The 20,782-nt window shown below is 41.1% G+C and overlaps 1 protein-coding gene across 1 annotated transcript; it reads right to left on the bottom strand.

The window, feature by feature from the left end:
- Nucleotides 1-2: 2 nt before the first annotated feature.
- Nucleotides 3-19,836, bottom strand: itpkcb (inositol-trisphosphate 3-kinase Cb). Its single transcript, XM_037774654.1, has 8 exons — nucleotides 19,190-19,836; nucleotides 14,750-16,036; nucleotides 4,280-4,379; nucleotides 3,974-4,187; nucleotides 3,405-3,609; nucleotides 2,708-2,809; nucleotides 2,126-2,197; nucleotides 3-1,966 (listed from the first exon to the last, which is right to left on the bottom strand). The coding sequence occupies exons 2-8, from the start codon at nucleotides 15,842-15,844 to the stop codon at nucleotides 1,757-1,759; spliced, it is 1,998 nt and encodes a 665-aa protein (XP_037630582.1). The 5' UTR covers nucleotides 15,845-16,036; nucleotides 19,190-19,836; the 3' UTR covers nucleotides 3-1,756.
- Nucleotides 19,837-20,782: the final 946 nt, after the last annotated feature.

The following is a 20,782-nucleotide window of genomic DNA, read 5'->3' as shown; positions in this document are numbered from 1 at the left end:
AATCTCTTATTTCCAGTTTATTGCAATCCATGACCTGGACAAAGCAGGGAATTAATATCAGTTTTCACCAGTCTGTCTGTGCTTTGCGACTTTAAAATTTGCTGCCTTTTTAAAAATACAAAATGTGGTTATGAATCCAGTTTTCTTAAATTATAAAGCAGCACCCAGTCGTTTTACAAATATAGAGGATTTGTGGGCAAAGAAATATAATACTTTGTAAACACTGGAATATTCCTCTCTCCCAGGGTGTTTACCTTCCAGGAAATGGAAAAAACTGATTTACTGAATTTGAATTCCAATTTCATGAAGTCAGACGTTTACACGCCCAAACCAAGGACGTCTTGAAGACTGATGTTCCCCAACCCGCTGCATTCCAGTCAAGGAACGACACACATGGTCATACGCACTGCGACTTAATATCTAAATATAACAACGTTGTATCTTTGTAAACTCTCCATCCTGCATACAAAAAGTCAACCCCAAAAACCTTGTGTTTAGTGTAGCTAAATGATTTACAAGCAACGTCCTTGTGTTTAAAAGTGACATTGTTGTATTCGATTATGCGTCATCCGTTAAATCACAAGACACATTTCAAATTTCCAGTTAGAAGATTACGTGTAAGCTGACGTGCACAATTGAAACCTCACAAATGCCTAAACAAACTTATCAGTTTAATCAGGTTATTCCAGTTTCATTTCACCCTTTACACCACTAATGTATAACTCCCTGCAGATCTGAAGCAACACTGATCCTAGAGAATTAATTCACGTTATAATGCATCTGTAAACCCAGTACTTGACTGCTGCTTCCCATCTTAAGACACACACAGGCTTGATTTGTTCAATGGCTTTGTGAGGATCCATAGTGCAACACATTCCAGATAAACATGGCTGCCAAGCTGCTTACTGTACATTTAAATGAGAAACAAAAAACTTTCACTGCATTATCATACAAAAAAAATCCAGATTTAGAAAACACTCCTGCAAGTTAACTTTGGGATTATATTGTAAATCAGTTGGGTGAACTCTTTGGAAGAAAAAAATAGCAGGAGTCCACTGCACTGGAATGATCAAACAGCTCTTTCCTTAAAAAATACCAGGCACAGAAATCGTACAAACAAGGTAAGGAGGTTACACCAAGGCCAAAAAAACATTTAAATAAAAATGTATTTACACGCTGAGTTAGTTCACACGTGGTCTGACCAGTGTTTTAGTGTTGCCGTATACTTAAACATCAAAATGACAAAAAATAAACTCCCGTTACCCAGTGCTCCTCAAAAGGCTGCGTGAAAAGGTTTCATACCTCTGGATCAAAGTTCAGGGTTGTGAGAGTGCTGCGTGCAACTCTAACCAGCAGAGGGAGATGTTGTGGAGGGAGATGAGCAAGCGTTCAGAGGACTGTACTCTCAAAAAGTTACAATTCTGCATTCAATTCTCCCTCTTTCTCGTCCTACTACTGTTTGCCTCAACTCTTCGCAGGTCATCTGTCCCCAAGTTCCACAAATGGAGCATAATGCATGAGGTCGGCCTTTGGCGTTTTCCACTTTGCAAATAGAAATCCTACGCTCGTCTGCGTTCATCTTCTTCTCACACAGGTACAGTGGGATAAAGACACTTGGATGATGAAAATCAAACTGGTGGCCCTCTTCTAACCCTTCCTCTCTCGGTCTCAGTTTGTGTAATCTTCTATCCTCTTTTTCAAACTCTCCCGATTTTGTATCTCGTCCAGGAACCAATGTTTCATTGGAGCCTCCCTCTCAAGGCGTCTGAGGGAGCATGCTGCTGAGGATGTCTATGAGGTTGTCCAGTCCCCAGAGGTAGCCGTCCTCCCTGTTGCCCTCCACCCAGGGAGTCCTGTGGTCCAGGGTCCGAGGCTCCGGCAGGGGAACAGTCTTCCCAAAGTCGATCATCCACACTCGGGCCTTCCCCGAGGCGTCGTGCACAAACAGCAGGGAGCTGCCCACGACCTGCAATGGAGAGAAACCGGTGAGACGGGTGAGTTTAGGTGTGTGTGAGCGATTCAATACAGAAGTTACTTGGTGAGGTCATATCACCAAATCTTCAACTCGGCCAACAGGTTTGTTTGGAAATCATCAAAAGTGACAGTGAGTGTCAGTGTGTCTTACCTCATGTGTCCTGAAGAACTGTGACTGCTCGAGGACTGATCGAAGCTCTTCCAACCGCTGCAGGTAGAGTTTCTAAGAAAAAGAGAAAAATAATAAGATGTAGGGCATCAGAAAAATGGACCAAAAATATATATATTTTTGTACTATACTATACTTTTCCCACTTAACTCAAGTTCTAAAGCTTTATATCCTTCCTTGATGCAGTTGCTCTTCAATACATTTGAAAAACAAAATATGAAGTGACAGCCAGCAGTCGGCTAACTTAGCTTAGCATAAAGACTGGAAACAGGGGGAAACAGCTAGCCTGGCTCTGTCCAAAAGTCTACCAACAGCTCTAAATATCAATAAATATCACATTATATATTGTTTGTTTAATACATACAAAAACTGATGTGTATAAACGACAGTTTGCTGTTATGGAGGGGTTATGCGCCGAACAGTTTCTTAGCCAGGACCTGTTGCTAGGTAACCGGTGCAATGTCGCAATTTTTCCTTAAAAAAAAAAAGAGCTTCCTTGCTGTTTTACAGTTATGAAAAAAGGAGCAGTAACAGCAGCAGAACTAGTAACAACTAGTAACATACCAGAATCTGAGTGTTGCCAGCTACAAAGTCCTCCAAGGCCTGCATCACCTGCTCCCTGTGCTTTGTCTTTTTAAAGTTGGTGTTACAAGTTCCATCAGCTTTCTATAGAAAAAAAGACAACATAAGATATTGTGTTTATTTTTTTTTTTTAAACATGCATGAGGACAATAATTACGTTTAGTAATTAATTCAAAGCTTCCTGATTCATTCAAGCTGCAAGTATTCAGTGCAGTACTATCAGTACAAGTACATGTTCTAATTTTGTGTTTTTCCGCAGACGCAATGGGAAACAACAACACATACTGACAGAAATATAGAAATATGAACGTCACTGCCACAACTTGGCTGCTGATACTTGTTGGACTGGAAAGTAAAGCAGCTGCTTTAAATGCTTGCTCACAGTGTCATGAGATTTTTCCATACATGTCTGAGGTCATGCAAATCCACCGTTATTAGTGCGACCTGATAAACAGCCCTGGAATTTATGTTTGAGAGAACAAACAGTCCCCTTTCTGGCTGCACATCCAGCCAAAACTTTAACAGACTTGTGTTTTTCCATTTCCTCTCCAGTGTGTTTGGTCAGAGGGATAAATATTTACTCTCATTGATTCTTGTGGATACTATTTGTTTCCTCGCTAGCACTGAGTACTACAGCCAGGCATGCTCACAGGGCTGCATGTGCAGGGTGACCTCTGACCTTAATGCCTTCGATGCGGAAGCCCAGAGTGGCTGTGGAGCTGAGCGTCTCCCTCCACTGCATGTATCTGGGTTTGATGACTCCCTGCTGTAGCTTCTCCTGCTCCGTGGGGGCCCCGGGGTCCACTGCCACCATCTTCTCGTACATGTCCTTCCGCAAACGTGGACGCTCTCTGGCTTTTATCAGCTCCTCCTCCAAGTACGTCCTAAAATGTGAAAGGCTTCATATTTAATTGTTTCTTTTTTTATGCATTTTAATATCTTATTTTATGGTCTTTCTCTTTGCTATTTCAATCCGATTTTTCTTATTGATTTTATGTCCTTATTGTTATGTATGTTGTCATTTTTCTTTTTCTTTGTTGACTACAAATACAGCCATTATTATTATATACAGTAAAAGTGGTAGAGAGGCAGATAACTCGTGGGAGTAAACTGCTCATATGTGTATAAAGGTTAACTTTCAAGGCTCACTGTATCTTCATAAATGCACAAGATAAAGTGGTTTCTGCTGTCAATATGGTCTTGGAAAATGTTCACCACATTTCCTTCATCCTGTGCCGAGTCTCTCACCTGCTGCCCATCTTGCAGTCCATGATGGAGGGCGAGTCGAAGTCGGCCAGCAGGTCGTCCATCAGGTTATAATCCTGCTCGTCTCTCTGTACCACCCCATAATAACCAGGCACATAGGGGCGCAGAGTGTCCGTCATCAGCTTCTGTAGGCACTGCTGCTCACACTCACAGAACCGCTTCAACAAGCGTCCATACTCCCCGGCTTGGAAGTTACCTTGGAGAAGGAGGCGGACAGAATTAAAAAGACTGAAGATAAAATAATGCACGTGTGAGGATGTTTTAATCAAACTGTGTATTTATGCATACCTGCGTGGCCGGCTAGCTGCACCCACGGGTAACGCTTCTTGAAGGACACGACGAAGGGGGACCAGTGAACCATGGTCTTCAATTTCTGCCAGGACTTATTCTGGAAGAAGAAACGAAGAACGTCATCGTCTTGTTATTAAATAAGGTGTGGGACAAATCTGAAGCTCTGACTAATCAGTGGGAGGGTTTCTTTTCTGGTCACAACAAAGCGCTGAGCTCAATACAGGCAAGAGGATGAGTATTCATTAAAAGGAAAATACACCCTGTAGTACTGACACACACACCTCAGTAGACATTGGACAGATCCTCCCCTCTAGCCAAGGCCAGGTGCATGACGTACGGGACAAAGCCCATTCATAAAACATTTACTAAAGCCACCACAGCGGTGTCGTAAAACAGAGCCTTACTGTCTGAAACTCTGTGTGTGTGTATATAACGGTTATCTGCGTTGGGAAACACCAAGGACAGTGTGCAACGGGGGCTTTGACGTAAGCAATCTGAGAGGAACATTGCATTGATTGATTAGAGTGTGTGTGTGTGGGAAATCACAACAAACCAACAGCCAGTTTAGGATGGGAATTTGTGTGTGTGTGTGTGTGTGTTACAATACAGTAGACATTGCTAAGAAGAAATATTATTTCTCTTGCCTCCTTCTCAATTTGCAGTCTTTTCTAATCAATCATACAATGTTTTTTGTTCACTAAATGCATCTATATGTTCAACACAGGAATACAGGAATGCGACTGAGGCAAAGGAAAGGGTTAATGTGAGTAATAAAACACAGGGACAAGAGGCTATAATAATAAAATTAATCTTTTTATTACTTCTGTGAATGACTGTGCTGCTCCCTGCCAAGCCTATCTCTGCCGTGTTTACATGTCAGCCTATCTCTGCTCTCCTCGCATGCATTCTTTCCACAGCTGCTCTGTTGAAACTCTGTCACAATAAAACAGTCTTAATGTAACGGAAACTGCAGCGTCTGTGTTTACCCTTGGAAGAAAAACAGGCTTTATTTGAATTTAAGGAGTGCTGTTATGTTAACTCCAAAAGGTTTTAAGGCCCTGAAATGTTTTTCTCTCAATGTGAGTGATGGAGTTACTTATTTACCAAGTATTTAGTTGCAAATGTTTTGTGTTATTGAGAAAAACTTTGAGATCCGATGCCGAGGTTTTCAGGGGCTTTAACCATTTTAGTTCTGTTGGTTCCTTTATGATGGGAAAACTGTGTACAACATGGAGTCAGGATTTCAGCTAGACACAAGAGGCAGAGAGTAATGAGAGTGAATACGAGACCGTGTCAGACAGAGTCCTTCAATCCCATCAACAGATTAACCCCGACATGACCTCTTCCACCGCCAGAGCAAAGAACGGCAATGGAACATGTTGACATCAACTGCATTCCCCCATGTTTGCAACATGAGATAATGTCCTACCAGCAGATAGATTTGCAAAGTGCTTCAGGCAAATCTATCTGCAGCTTACCAGCAAAAGGACGCTGACGCAAATTTGGTAGGTTTTCTATGGTATATATTTAACACAGGAACACAGGAGTGCGGCATCATCATTTTCTATAATCATCCTCTGATATCAGCGGCTAATTTAGGCCTGGTTAGGGTAAGGACAACCGTATATTTTTTCTGATTTCTTTATTTCTTGGCAATGAAAAGCTCCACCTGGAATTCAAAAGGCCATCTCCCCCACAATAATCTCCCTGCATTCCTGGGGAGTGTCTTGTTCATGCATACCTTCATTCTTACCTTTAGATCTAGCTGTATTCGACTGGCACCTTGACTTTAAACTCTTGAGAGGTTGAAAATACTCTTTAGAAAACATATGTCCAGCACGTATCCTCTTTTCCCAGCAGAAAAATATCCCGCCTAACCGACAAGACAACGAGCAATCCACCTTCAGACACTCCACCGGGTCAGTGCAGTAAGACTGTCGCCAGCGGTGGGCCTCCAAAGTGCTGCTGTAAGGGATAATTATGAACTGGTTATGTAAAGTTCACAAGAGTCCATAAGACTGAGGACTCAGGGTATTTTTTCTTTTAAAGTAACAGGATCATACTTGACATTTAGGTTTAAGCAGTATTTTCCTCTGAAATACACAAACATTGTTTAGCCTTGGTCAGTGTATTTGAATTTAAGGTGTCTTTTGATTATACGCAAATATTGTGCAATTCAGTGCATTGAAATAAACTTCATATTAAGTATGATCACATTATTACATTATCAATGTTCTATCTGTGAAGCTGCCAAAGATTGACGTCAAAGCCTGCTGGAGCGACCAAAAGATCTGTTTTAAGAAACCGCCAACACTAGTACAAAAATAATCTCCTGAAATAACATCCGCTTGTGGACGCAACACAAACCGTGTCTACCCAACAGTAACCTGGGTTTCTTTTCATTTTGCTATTACAGTATTAGTTTCTTTTGTCCTCATCAGTGACAGATGCAAGTCTAGGGGGGAGGTCAACAGGAGAGGAAGGGGAGATCTCCAGCCTCTCTTCTTTCACTTCTCTTATCCACATGCCATCAGACTCTCTCTCTCTAATTGCTTCAAGTTGACAGCTTAATGCATTGCCTCTTTGTGGGATCAAATGTATCCGACGGAAATTACCAGTCACAGTAAGAGCTAATGCTGCTAATGGATGATAATGATAAATGCAGAGAATCCTTAGAAAAGCCTGGACTGTTGTTTCATTTCAAACTGAGCAACGGTGTTGTTGTCTCCTCCTCCTCCTCCTCTTCGTCCCACACATCCCAGCTCTCTAAACACTGAGGTCACATTTCACTTCTCTCAGCTCAACCTTCACTATCTCTACTTTCTCTCTTATATAACTCACAGATCTATAACACAGAGTATCATTTCATTTTTCTGTGTTGTTTAAGCTTCCTCGTCATTCCCCAAAGCTTCCATGCTAATGAATGTGCATTGAGTTATTTATATTTTTCACCAATTTAAATCAAATGGAAGTCCCACTCCTGCTCATCTCTACCACTTTAACTTAATCAAACATCACTTTGTCCTCCCAACGGTATTCTCTAGTATTTTCTTTACTCTCATCTCCTCTGATATTAGACTGGGAATGTCTCTGGTGTCTGTTATGAACCAACACACACACACTCACACACCTCTGCTGGGATCCATCTGTGGTTCACATGACAACAACAATGGTCATACTGGGAGAGCTCACACTGACCACAGGAATGTGTCTTTACAGTGTCCCCTACTTCACCTTTTCCAACACACATACGCTCCTTTTATACACATGATCAAGTAGGAGTGACCAGCAGGACATACGTCAGCATGAAATATTTTTTAAAAAGTAATTTTATTGGGGGAAAATAAGAATCATCACTGAAAAATTGCTTTTGAAACCATTTTGAAGGGTATTTACTTAATTATTTGCCCTAAATACAGCTATAACTAGTTTAGCTGAAGGTTATCTTTAACTATTTACTTAGTTTCTTCCCAGCTAAACATAAATACAGTGGAAACTTTTTCTTCTAAGTTAGTTTTCATTAAAAGTAACTCATAGATGTTACTTAGCTTGTAATCAAACAACACCGAGAATTAAATGTAATAACTACACAAATATTGCTAAAAGTTTCATATGTTTGGTAGGATAAGCGCGAAGTTGCATTTCATTTTTGAGGTTATAATGTTCAGTTTTTGATGAAACTGTTTTAGAGAGGTGTTGATTCAACTGTACGGTCAGTTTAAAGACGGTTTATCAGTGGTTCTGTTTATTTGTACTGCAATATAGTGAGAGGTGTTGGTAATATTTAGTCTACTTTCACTGATAATAGTGGGGTTGACACCTCTCAGTATAAAGCATTAGTTTTAGCTAGGTGTACCTAATAAACAAAGTGTATGTGTCTAAATTAAAGTCTGAGAAATTAACTGATTGCATAAAGTGTTACAGCCTGAAGCATGTTGATCCTCCTGGTTGGCTTACTGGCTTTACTCCCAGAGATCATCAGTTTCACAGGACTAACTGCATACTGAGTGCCAAACAACCACAACATACTGTAACAGCAGCAAAAGACAGGGGATATCAATCACATCTACACTTGAAAGCCCAAACCTGTCACCTGCATTTGATATAATCTATACCCGCATATCATCTTTCTGAAGAAGCATTGACGTTGGCAAATACCCCTCAACAGTCTGCTTCGCTGCTCTGAATCAAGTTTGTCACTTTCCATTTCTTACCTGGCAGACGGAGCAGTAGTGGATGAGGAGGCAGGCGCTGACACAAGCACACACAGCCCCGGAGACGAAGCGGGAACGCAGCCAGCACAAAATATCCCGCACCATCGGCGCAGGGTCTCCACGGACGAGCGGCGCTACCGGGGCTGTGTGCCTCCCTGTCGGCCTGAGATCCTGCACAATCATCTGTAACCTTCTTTAACCAGGCGTACCGTTAGCTCCGAGGTAATACTCTGTCTTATTCCAGGGATTCAGCTTCGGTCTGTAAACCCTTGCTGTAAACTGAGGCTTGTGTTGCCTGGTAAATAATCCTCCTCTGGTATAACTCACACTGACCCGTTCTCTACAACCTCTTTTTGTCATCCCAATTCAGAATTTCTCCTCTTTCAACATTGTGTTACTCCTCCCTTCCTCTCTAAAACACTTTCTCAATATACCTTTTTTGCTGTACAAAATATCCACATACCTAAAGCTGCCATTGTTTCTACCATCTGCCTGCTTGAACTAGTCCCCCTTCATTTTACTCCCTGCCCTAAATCATTCACTCTCTCCCCCTGAAGGTACAAACGTCCACACAATGAGCCATCTTCTCTTTCCCTTCAGTCTCACCTTTGTTCTTCTCCTCTCTCTCTCATCCCCTAATCCCCACAGGGCCTATCCTGAGCCCCACACTGAGCCAATCTCCTGCCAGATACATGGGGGTAGGGACAGCAGGCCATCCCATAGCCTCCCAGTGCTCTCCTTTTGTCTGCATGAGGAATTCCTCAGTACTGTGTAACCTACAGACGTATGTGTGTGTGTGTGTGTGTGTGTGTGTGTGTGTGTGTGTGTGTGTAGAACCTGTCAGACAGTTACAGGAGTGACTACATGTGCATACACTGAGGGTGTTTGCAGGTACTGTTAAGCTGTTTTCTCTAAACGACTTCACTACTTTAAAACCACATCCCTTTCCCTTGACTCAAGTCTTCAGCGTTCAGGCAGCTCAGCTGTGGTGGGCTGCTGAGCCAACACAAGATGGCATGGCTTTAAATAAAAACATCTTCAGATAGAGTTGTATATTTGTTGTATTAATTCTTTGAGCTTGTCTGCGCGTGTCCTTTCTATCTAGCGCTGTGTGTAATATTCCATTGTAGGTGTATTAGTGCTGAATCAATGAATGAGAAAATGACTCATCAGCAATTTTGATTATCGTGTAATCGTTTGCCATTTATCAAGGGAAATTATAAAATATTTTAAATCCTCTCCAATGTGAGGACTTGCTCTATTTTATATCACTGTAAATTGAATATTTTGGGGTTTCGGACTGCTGGTCCGACAAAAAAAAAAAAAAAAAGACATTTCATGATGTTGCCTTGATTTCTCAAAACTTGTGAAGACTGTTTTTCCACTTTTTTCCAATAATTTTCACTATTATTTATGGATTAATTGATTAATTGAACAAATAATGAGCCGATTAATCGATAATGAAAATATCTTTAAGTTGCAGCCCTAATGTATATTGTAATATGATATGCTGTTCTGTGATATATCTTCAAAACGTCAACTTTTCATGAGTTAAGACAAACAGCTCTGTTTTCAGTTTTGTGACAGTGTATTTTGAGCTGAAGTAATGGGCTTTTAAATGCTGTATTTATCTTAAGAAGTAAGAGAGTTATCTAGAGCTGCAACAGTTAATCAATTAGTTGTCAACTATTACATTAATCGGCAACTATATTGATAATCGATTAATCGGTTTGAATATTTTCTGGTTTCTTTACTCCTCTATGACTGTTAACTGAACATCTTTGAGTTGTGGACAAAACAAGACATTTGATGACGACATCTTGGGCTTTGGGAAACACTGATCGACATTTCTCAATCGATTAATCAGTTACCTCATATCCATAAAGGAACCCTTTCCGTTTATCTGGAAAATTTCAAAATTACCAATTTTTATTGGACAATATAATGTAATCAGTGGTGGAATGTAGGTAGGTATATTTACTAAAAGATTGAACAAATTTGAGGAGTACTTCCGCTACAAATCAGAGGGAAATACTGCACTTTTTACTCCACTACATTTGCTAGTAGTCACTACTAGTTATTTTCTATCCAACAGTACATGAAATGATTCAGATCCATCTCAACCAACCACCAAAGTAAATTGCTACTTACACATTGATGCATCAGTACCAATAATCCAATGATAAAATATAAGATAGCTCACATGGTCTATTATCTGCATTAAGTACTTTTACTTTTGATACAAGTACATTTACATACTTTTACTTAAATTGTCTTTTGAATGCAGGGTTCTTGCTTGTAATGGAGTATATTTACATGTGGCACTGCTACTTTTACTCAAGTAAATGAACTGAATACTTCCTCCACCACTTCATGTGGTATTGATTTATATTGCCATGCTGTAGAAATATAGTAGTTTATAAATATAAAAGAAATGAGAGTCCAAAACAGCATGGAAAGCATTTCTTTCCTTCTGTGTAGCATGGATTTTGTGTTATAAATGCTGTGGGAGTGATGTGTGGGACTTTGTATAATGGGTGACACGGAAAACAAGTCTGCGATTGTGGCTCATGTGAATAAGCATGCATAAATAAGACGAATCATCATCACGTGTAGGCTACGTGTTCAAAGCTTCAGAGTGTGTTTTTGTCTCTCTTTCGTCCGCTTACACTCATTTTCCTCTTGTTTTCTGTTCCACACTGTATGTCTCATGGGGTTTCGGGGCAAAATATTAAAAGGAGGGAGAAAGAGTGTCTCATAACCTGATGATAAATTATAAAATAATATGTACATTGTTGGCTGAGCAGAAATTTGTAAGAAATTAACTATAATAACATTCAAACGTGAGGGACAGAGTAGATACCGTCTGTGTGAGAAAAAGAGAACAAGACAAGGAGAAAAAAAAAGTACCATATATGGCAACGATGTCGCCTAGCAACCGGCTCTGCCTTCAGCCCAATTTTCCATGACACACACTGAACTCTGAATGCATCGCTGTGTGTGTGTCTCTCTCTGAGTATGCATGTTTGAGCAAGTATCTGCTCACTTCACCGAGCATACAAAATGTAACTGGTTTGTCAGGGAGCCGGCAGCGTGGCCACAGCTTTTTGTATCCAACATCAACAAACACACACCCTCCTTCTATTAATTACTGTATGACGTAAAAAAAGAGCTTTTACTCAACTGCGAGAGGACAAAATGTGCCCTGACCAGAAAACGCAGACTGGCGTCATCATGTTTGTTACAACAGCTTAAGTGCAACTCTTCAGGTTGCTCATTTCCTGGCTGTTTCGACACTTTCCACTGACCAGCTGATTGAAATGATCATTGCTGTAACTGGCAGCTAATCAATACGCTGGTCGAAAAGAATCGCAAGCTGTACAGAGCTAAAACTATTAGTCTTTCTTTGATAATTGATTCATTATTTCAGTAATTTTTTTAACTCCAAACGCCCAGGGTTCAGCTTCTTTGATGTGAGGATTTGCCTCTTTTCTCTGTTTTTATAACATTATAAACTTTGTGTTTTAGACTGTTGTACGGACAAAACGAGACATTTGAAGAGGTCACCTTGGGCTTAGAGAAATGTTCATGTTTTTTTTCTTCAGTATTTGACATTCTATAATTGGCTCATTAATCAATAATGGTAATAATCCTTAGTCGCAGCACTAAAGCTGTGAGTACATAAAAGCCCAGACTTTAAATTGGTCCTCTGAACCTTTAAGATATATGATAGGATTGATAGTAATGAGGCCAGAACCAAAAAGATTAAAATGTTTAAATGTCTATTGGTTGGGGATAGAAGATGGGTGTTCTAAGTGACTGTATATGATGTTTAATTTATGTTTTATCATTATAAACTAAGCAAACATGATATTGGGATAATGAAGTTGAGCTTGTTTGTGTGTGTTTGCTGTGGTTATTGTTCGATTTATGCTTTGACAATTTCTCCTGTTATGATTATATGTTGTTTATTGTTGTTTTAATGGCTAATATAAGTTTGTGTAGACCTGAACAGCACAGACTTCGATTAGAGGCCTATTTTCACCTCACAAAATCATAGGCATCAGTGTTTGGTGCAGCTGTCAGATTAAGTGTAAAGTGTGTAATGTACCAGCTGATGACAGTGAAAATATGTTAAAGTGGTGGCCTTAGGTGTCAAAACTGCTCCCATGAATTCAGACTGGAGTCTCAGTGTCATGTTTTTCTCTTTCTCTTTGAAAAGATTAAAGTAAAATACCAGACGAGGGCGGACCGTCTACTCTGGAAAAATAACTGGGCCTGGATTATTAAAAAATACGTGAGAACAACTTCTGCCAGGTTTCTAATTTTTGGCATGCTGACAGTTGGAACATCTTTCAACATGCATGCTCGGTGACGTGGCCCGAACAGAAAACCTGAACATTCAGGATTCACAAACTGCAGAGAAGAAGAGTGGAGACACGGGAAGATTGAAGTGGAGACATCCTGTTTTTAAGACTTGTCTAATTCCAAGCGTTTCTAGTTGACGGTGCATCAAAGCCCCCTGACTCAGGGGGGAAAACGGCCCAACTTCCTACTTGGAAACTTTAAACTGCCTTTCATGAGTGGAGGAGAGGAAAACCCTGAGCGTCTGGGGCAGTAAACTAACTACTAAACTGCTGTGATAGCATCTTTGTATATGAACTGTACAGTGCTGAAGTGGCAGCTGTAATGGGATGGAAAAAAAATCATCCAAACATGCATTCAGACAGTGTTTAAATGGCCCTACGTCTGAGCTCAGCGAAGCCATGTGATCATGAGCCATGGGAGTCGAGAGCCACAGAAGTGGGGGTTGGAGATAAGAGGCGGTTTCCTCTTCTTCAGTTTAAATTTTCATTATCAGGGTGGTGTGAGTCCAACCGTTAAGGCTTTGAACCACAAATTACACAAATTATTTCAAACGAAAAGCTATTTAATGTCGTCATCACTGAGCCACTTAAAACAAACAAGATATTCACCAAAACCACATGGGACGCACGCTGTGCAGCAAACCTCCTGATTAGCTGAGGCCTGTTTTTTGTAATTTGCCCAACTGCACTACAATGATCATGTGAATTAACTACCTTAAAATATCAATATGACATAGTTTAACAGCTTTTATGTGTCCGGCCCGTTGACATGCACTTCAGCCCGGTGATTTGACAAACAGCATGTGTGACAAAGATGACATCTGGCAGCATGTATCAACTGACAGTGACTAATGGGACTGTCACTGTGCACCCTGCATGTGTGTGTGTGTGTGTGTGTGTGTTTGTACAGGCTATCCTTTCTATTCCATTGTTTTTGTCAAACCAGCTCTTAGCTGTGAAGTCATTTTTGCACCATGATTTGTTCAGTTGAGGAATGGCCACATACTGTATGCCTGGTCAGTTGCGCAACATTTGCATTTGTAAATGTTTTGGTAGCCAAAGCAGTAAGACCTGTTCATGATTGATTTTATGGTATAGACCAGGGGTCTGCAACCTGCGGCTCCGGAGCCACATGCGGCTCTTCAGCCCCTCTCCAGTGGCTCCCTGTGTATCTTTAAAATTGGAAATGAATAACTGTTTTTTTGTTTATATTTTCATTTTTATTTACCATTGTTGTAGGTCTATGGTACGACGGTACAACGGAGTATTAGGGCCACATTGAGGAAAATAAATAAATCTGAGATTTCAAGGATAAAGTCACAATATTACGAGAATTAAGTCATAATATTATAAAGTAGTAGTTTTACGTGTTATTTTCTTTTTTTCTCGTAAAGTTCTGACTTTATTCTCGTAATATTACGATTTTTTTCTTGTAAAGTTCTGACTTTATTCTTGTAATATTACGACTTTTTTTTCTCGTTAAGTTATGACTTTATTCTCGTAATATGACTTTTTTTCCTTGTAAAGTTATGACTTTATTCCCATAATATTACGACTTTTTTTCTCCTTAAGTTATGACTTTTTTTCATAATATTCTGACTTTATTCTGTAAATCTCAGATGTTTATTCCCTCAATATGGCCCTAATACTCTAATACTTTGGCCCTCACTGCATTAGACTTATACACTATATACTTAGACTATAAACTGTGTTACCTTCATCACAATGCTCAAATATTTTGCGGCTCCAGACAGATTTTTTGGGGGGTTTTGCCTAAAATGTCTCTTTTGATAGTAAAGGTTGCTGACCCCTGGTATAGAGTCCTACAGCTGATGAATGTGCATGAATGTGACTTGTTCATATGTTGTTGTGGAAAAGACACTCACCCCTGTCCCATCGTCCGGGCTACACAGCGACCTGGCAGGAGACAGACTGGACTCGATGTCGCTCCCGGTGAAGTCGTCCTCGGACTCCTCGAAGGACGAGGCGGAGGACAGGCAGATGGAGGACGAGTTGGACAGCTTCCTCAGTGAGCGCATCAGCATGGGGGAACCTCCGCAGCCGCTGTCCGAGCAGGGCGACTCGTCGTCCGGGTGAGGATCCAGACAATTGCCGCTGCTGAGCTCCGTCCTGACGGTCAGCAGGGTGGCCGGTGGTGTCCCAACCTGAGCAGCGCGGGTCGGACTGGGGTCTCTGGTGATGATGAGTGTTGGTATGGGTCCTGGGAAACTTGGGCCTCCTGGAGCACCATGAGGAGGCTGATCAGACTCACTCTCAACCGGACAAGAGTTGTTTTGATCACTGGCCTGTTTGGGTCGACATGAAACGGTGCTGCAGTCACGTTTAGTCATTTTGTGATCCGTTTTATCCAGAGGTTGATGCGGGGATAAACTAGAGAAAGTCCCCGTTAATTCCCGAGCCTCAGACACAACACGACCCTGGTTGTTTCCCCCCAGTAGCTGATCTTCCATGGCCCTCGTCGGGGGATCCGAGGCATCGTCCTCTCGCTCGGGTTTCGGCTCCTCGCAGCCTTCACCGCCGACTTCACCATCGGCCTCTCGGTCCACTACGTCCTGGATGGCTTCGACATCACCACCACCGCCATCACCATCTAGGCCGGATGGTGTCGCCTGGGATGCTCGCTGTTCCTCCTCCGCCGATACCACCTCCTCGTCCCTGGGCAACTTTCCTACTCTGTGATCGCGTTGCGTCGCTGGATCTCCTCCGGCTCCAGCTGCGTTTCCGCAACCTAAATCCGCTTCTGTTTGGCTGCTGGAGTCTCGCTTTCTCCTTCCCAGACACGATAGTACTTTATTTTTCATCGGATTCCTGTTTAACTGGTCGCTGCGTCGTTTCTCTCCTTCTCTCCTGGATCTGCTGATAGGGAGTAGTCGTAGCTTGGATGTTTGGTGTGTTTTCCTCTTCGCTCCTCTGCCTGCTGGGGCGGCGGTGTGAGACAGATCCGAGCGAGTTTGGCCCATCCTGCATGCCGTAGTAGTAGTAACACAATGACCCCAGACACACCCTCAAGTAGAGTGGTTGAATAGTTGTGTTGAAACCACTTAAACAGTGACTCCTACAAAGTACAGTCGCTCATTACTCACACTATCCATGTATTAAAGCCTGGGAAGACTTAAATTGCTCCATCCTCCTTTGTTTTCCACTGTTCAAATCTGTGAGAACAAACAGATGATGAATAATTTAGTACACACATTAACTGCATGAGTAATAGCCTACTATAACAAAAACACTCCCTTTAAGTCCATTTATCAGACTGATAATGTAATCATTAACAGCACACATTAACAGCACCTGCATAATAGTCCCACACAGTAAACAATGGCCATCATTAATCACAATTTCTGACACAAGAATGCCAGTTAATCTGTGATTTATCAGTTATGAAATCCAGATAATATTATGGAGCAGGCTACAGGAAAAATAAACTGACAGGGGGAAAGTCAAATCAACTGCACTAACACTGAGTGTATATTCACAGAAACATATTACAAGAGGAACGATTTAAATGTGACAGTAAAACACAGTTGAGTGCAAAGAAATGTTAAGGTTTCATGGAGTTTCACACTCAGTATCACTGTTGTGAGAGGGTAATACTGCCCTCCTGTGTCTGCATATGATGCTATTGTCCAAGTAAGCTTGTTGTGGCTATCTGTTAATAAATTACATTAACCCCTAATCAGTTATTAAACTTGTTGACTTCATTTTTGTGGATCGACAAAAAGCTTAATCAACCAATAATTTCAGCACTAAATAACTGTCCAACACATGCAGGCATGTCAAAACACAGCAAATACAAACAGTATGTGGGCTTCAACTTCTTTGTTTGGTCCTAATTGATAGTGAAATATAGTTGGTAAAATGGAAAACTTCAAGGTGAATGATGCTTTATGCATACAGTGGTCACAAATTCCAGCCAGATAGCTATTCACAAACTACATCTTTTCAAATCAATATTTTTACATAAGATCTATCCTCCAATTAAACCTGCAGTAGGCAGAATGTTTTTGACATCACCTCCTCATGTCTCTGTTTTAAGGCTTTAAAAAAAATCTGTGATGGGAGACTTTGGCCATTCATAGATCATTTTAGATAGAGAGCGTTCCTATTGGCTGTTCATTCAACGGAGGCAGCTGTCAATCACTCGTGTACTCCGATTAAACGGTCAAACTAGGCAGCGCTGCCTAGTTTGACCGTTTGATCGCAGTTTGCGAGTGATTGACAGCTGCTCAGAGACGGCAGGCTCCAGCTTGGCTCTGATTGGTTGTTTTCCTCCGGTCTGTGAAATCTTGCAGATGCCATTAGGAGCACGGGAGGACAGGGGAGGACACGGGAGGACACGGGAGGACACCGGAGGACACCGGAGGCACATGATTTTTTTTCAGATTACCCGTCTCATGCACTACTGTCAGGACATAGTGACCATTTTATAAAAATAACTTTTCTCCAATTCTACCCACTGCAGCTTTAAAGGACACATTTCATAATTTTCCAAGACATACACTACGGCATACTGGAAAAATTCAAAGCATTTTTTACATAAGGCGCGGTGAGCGGCTCGCTGTCATTTACTGTGACAGTACATCAGTCACCCTGCTGTTAGGAAGGAATGCTCACAGAGAGGAAACACGACAGGAAGGATAACAATGGAAAGAACAGCTCATAATGTACCACACGCGCACGCACGCACGCACGCACACGCACACACACACACACACACACACACACACACACACTTGTGTAATCAAAAGCATAAATAATCATACAAAATGACTCACACCAGGGGGGGGGATGACTGAGAGTCTTGTGTCATGCTGACATTGAATGGATTCTTTTATACACAGCTTAAGCACACATGCGTGCCCCCATCCACACACACAGTCAAACAGTGACACATAATACTTGATGGGAAGATGGTCACTCATTGGCAAACATATAAAACACATGAAACATGATCTATGATCCACTAATCACTCACACAGTGTCATCTATTATATCATCTATTCATCATAATCTCAAGGACACACTATAGTGGACATGGTGGAAACACTTTTGCTCTAAAATAAAATGGCCATTAATCTTAAATTGGCTAATTACTGAGATATTTGTTTTAAGAATACTTCACTTAATGTATATTAATACTTCTTAAATGTAAACATTTAGTGACTTTTTAAGCCCAAGTGGCAATACAGAGACACAACAAAATACTTCCTAAAAAGATTTTTTTTAAAAACAACAACATTTCTGTTTTAACCTCCTGGGAACCGAGTTTAAAAAAGTGTCTTCCAATTACTTTTTTTTTGTGATTTCCTTCCTATTTAGGGTTAAAAGAAAATCTTAACAATTTAGACTTGTTAACGTTTATTTTTATTGTCCACTGTAGTGGACTACAGGACTATTTCAGTGTGAAAAGACTTTAAAAAATGAACAGATTATGGCTGTAGAGTGATATTAAACTAAGAATACATTCAAATTGATTAAAAAAAACAACACATGCCATAGAAGATAACTTCTGTTGTGATTTGACGCTATACAAAAATTGAAATTGAATCCCTGGAAAGCCTAGGATGTCCTCTTTACAATACACTAGGGGTTGATAGAGTAGGTCAAAAGAGTAAGAGGATATGCATGTGGACAAAATGTCCACTACAGAGGACACATGTCAATGGGCGGTGTCTCAGGAGGATGTAGCAGTCTTTATACAACTGTTTACTTGTTTCTGAGTGTGAACAACAAAACCATAGAGTTATATTATTTATCTGCTGTTAGAAATAATGTTAGTAGTTGTTTCACAGTGCTCGCTACCAGCTAATGGTGTCTGTTCTGTAGCAGTCTTGTTACTATCAAAGCTGTGCCAGTTAATACATATGTCATTTTTTTCCTCAGAGATCATAAAGATCCACTGACATACACTGACCTGCCAAGTTGTCAAGTATGGAGTACATGCAGGCTCCTGCCACAAGCAGCCAGGGGAATATGTAAGTAAACAAATTGTATTTATGTCTTCGAATCTGTTGTATTGTGTGTCTTGCTTTTTGCCAGCACACACAATACCAAGATCCCTAACAATGGCACACCTAAATGGATTGCAGCCATCGTTAAAGATATTAGTGTTACCTGTGTTTGCTAAGTCAAAATGTTCACAATGAGAAAAGTTTGTCACATCTTTGCCTTACTGACAGATGTATTGAAGCAAACATTCATTCCTCTGTTGTGCTCACAAAGAATAACAGTCTATTTCAGTACAGAATAATATTTATTCTGTACTGAAATAGACTAGAAAACAATAAAAAATATATGAAACTTACCAGACTAGTTCCTCCTCTGGTGTGTGTGAAGCAGCTGTTGAAGGCTGGCAGAGAAGTGGAGGTTTATAACGTTACAGCAGGCTCTGAACGGGATGTGTCTGCGGCTTATCTCTTCTTCAGCTAGAGGGTATGTGTGTGTGTGCAGTGCTGCTGTGTGTAGTGTAGTGTCATCAGCATGTGGTTGGAGTGAGAGAGGAAACGCTTGTCACAACAGAGGCGGTTCTAGCTAGTTAGCTAACTAACGTTCAAACTCCGATACTTCAACTGACACCTGCCTTGAAGTGACATAAACTAGCTTTTTAACTAAAACAAACAGGTCTAATAGTTAGCTAAACACGGATTAAAGGACGGGTGTTAAAAAACGAGAATCTATCCTTAAATACTGTAGTTAAAAAGTGACCTAAACAGCTGGTAATTGAGTAAACAGTTAATACCGGTAACCTAGCTACTACGAGTTGAGTCTAACTAAACAGTACTAACTGACAGCACGCGAGACTGGCCTGTAGTCAAGGGGATTTAAAAAGTGCTGCCTTCAAATACTCCACGGATTTTTTATAGTTGCGCATTTTAGTATCCTTCCAAAAATTTAATAAATACTATACTGAGGACATTTTAAATGAGCAACGTTTTCTTTTTACTCTGGTGAAACTCAAAAAAATGTTTAACTATTAAGCATGTATTTTAACACGTTGGTGGCCTCAATCTGTTTAGAGCTCTCCGATAGTTCATGAAAGCAGCATGTGCCTTTTTGTTCATGCTAGTGATGGGAATTACGGCTCTTTTTAGTGAGCCAGATCATTTGGCTCAGCTCACCAAGAAGAGCCGGCTCTTTCGGCTCCCAAACGGCTCTTCGTTTTTACCACCTCTGCCTTTAATAATTCAGCCAAATGTTGCGCTGTTTTGACCTATGATTTGTATGTGTGCACATATATCACTTAAATTATTCAATATAATTACACTAAACCTTATAATTTCTTGAATACCGTCATTTTACACGCTGCTTCGTTTCCGACTGTCACTCAACTTGTCTGCTATTCGCGCACCGCACTCCTCTCTCTTTCTCTCCTCCTCTCCCCCCTGCTCTGTACCTGTAGACCGTCTCCCGCCCCTCCCTGCTTGATGGTATGAGCCTTGTCTGTCATCACCTGATTGTTCGCACGGACGTCATTAACACAACATTCAGTCACAGTCAGTGCATGGAGTGCCCGTGGCGTGGAGAAGATCGTCTTATCATTCTGCCTTGAATTAAGTAAAGAAAAAAAAAAACAGCTCTCGGATGGGAACCGGCTCTTATCGTTCACTTAAAAGAGCCGGCTCTTGGGCGCCTGGGTTAGCTCAGTTGGTAGAGCGGGCGTCCATGTATTAAGGCTTGGTCCTGACTGCGGCGGCCCGGGTTCGAATCCGGCCTGTGGCCCTTTCCGCATCCACTCTCTCTCTCCCCCCTTTCAAGACTCTATCCACTGTCCTGTCAATAAAAATGGAAAATGCCCCCAAAAAAATAACTTTAAAAAAAAAAAAAAAAAGAGCCGGCTCTTTGAACCGACTCGTTCACAACCGACACATCACATCACTGCGCGTTTTTCTCGGTCATTA

This window comes from Sebastes umbrosus, chromosome 7, assembly GCF_015220745.1.
Source record: "Sebastes umbrosus isolate fSebUmb1 chromosome 7, fSebUmb1.pri, whole genome shotgun sequence".
Lineage (NCBI taxonomy): Eukaryota > Metazoa > Chordata > Actinopteri > Perciformes > Sebastidae > Sebastes > Sebastes umbrosus.
This window is presented reverse-complemented; position numbering and strand designations above follow the sequence as displayed.

Bases quoted from the DNA above. Each gene is read 5' to 3' on its own strand.
- itpkcb (XM_037774654.1), bottom strand. From the start codon at position 15,844: ATGGGCCAAACTCGCTCGGATCTGTCTCACACCGCCGCCCCAGCAGGC. The intron at 4,188-4,279 runs GTATGCATAAAT...TCCTTCTCCAAG, and splicing joins GCAGCTAGCCGGCCACGCAG to GTAACTTCCAAGCCGGGGAG. The intron at 1,967-2,125 runs GTAAGACACACT...TCTCCATTGCAG, and splicing joins AGTTCTTCAGGACACATGAG to GTCGTGGGCAGCTCCCTGCT.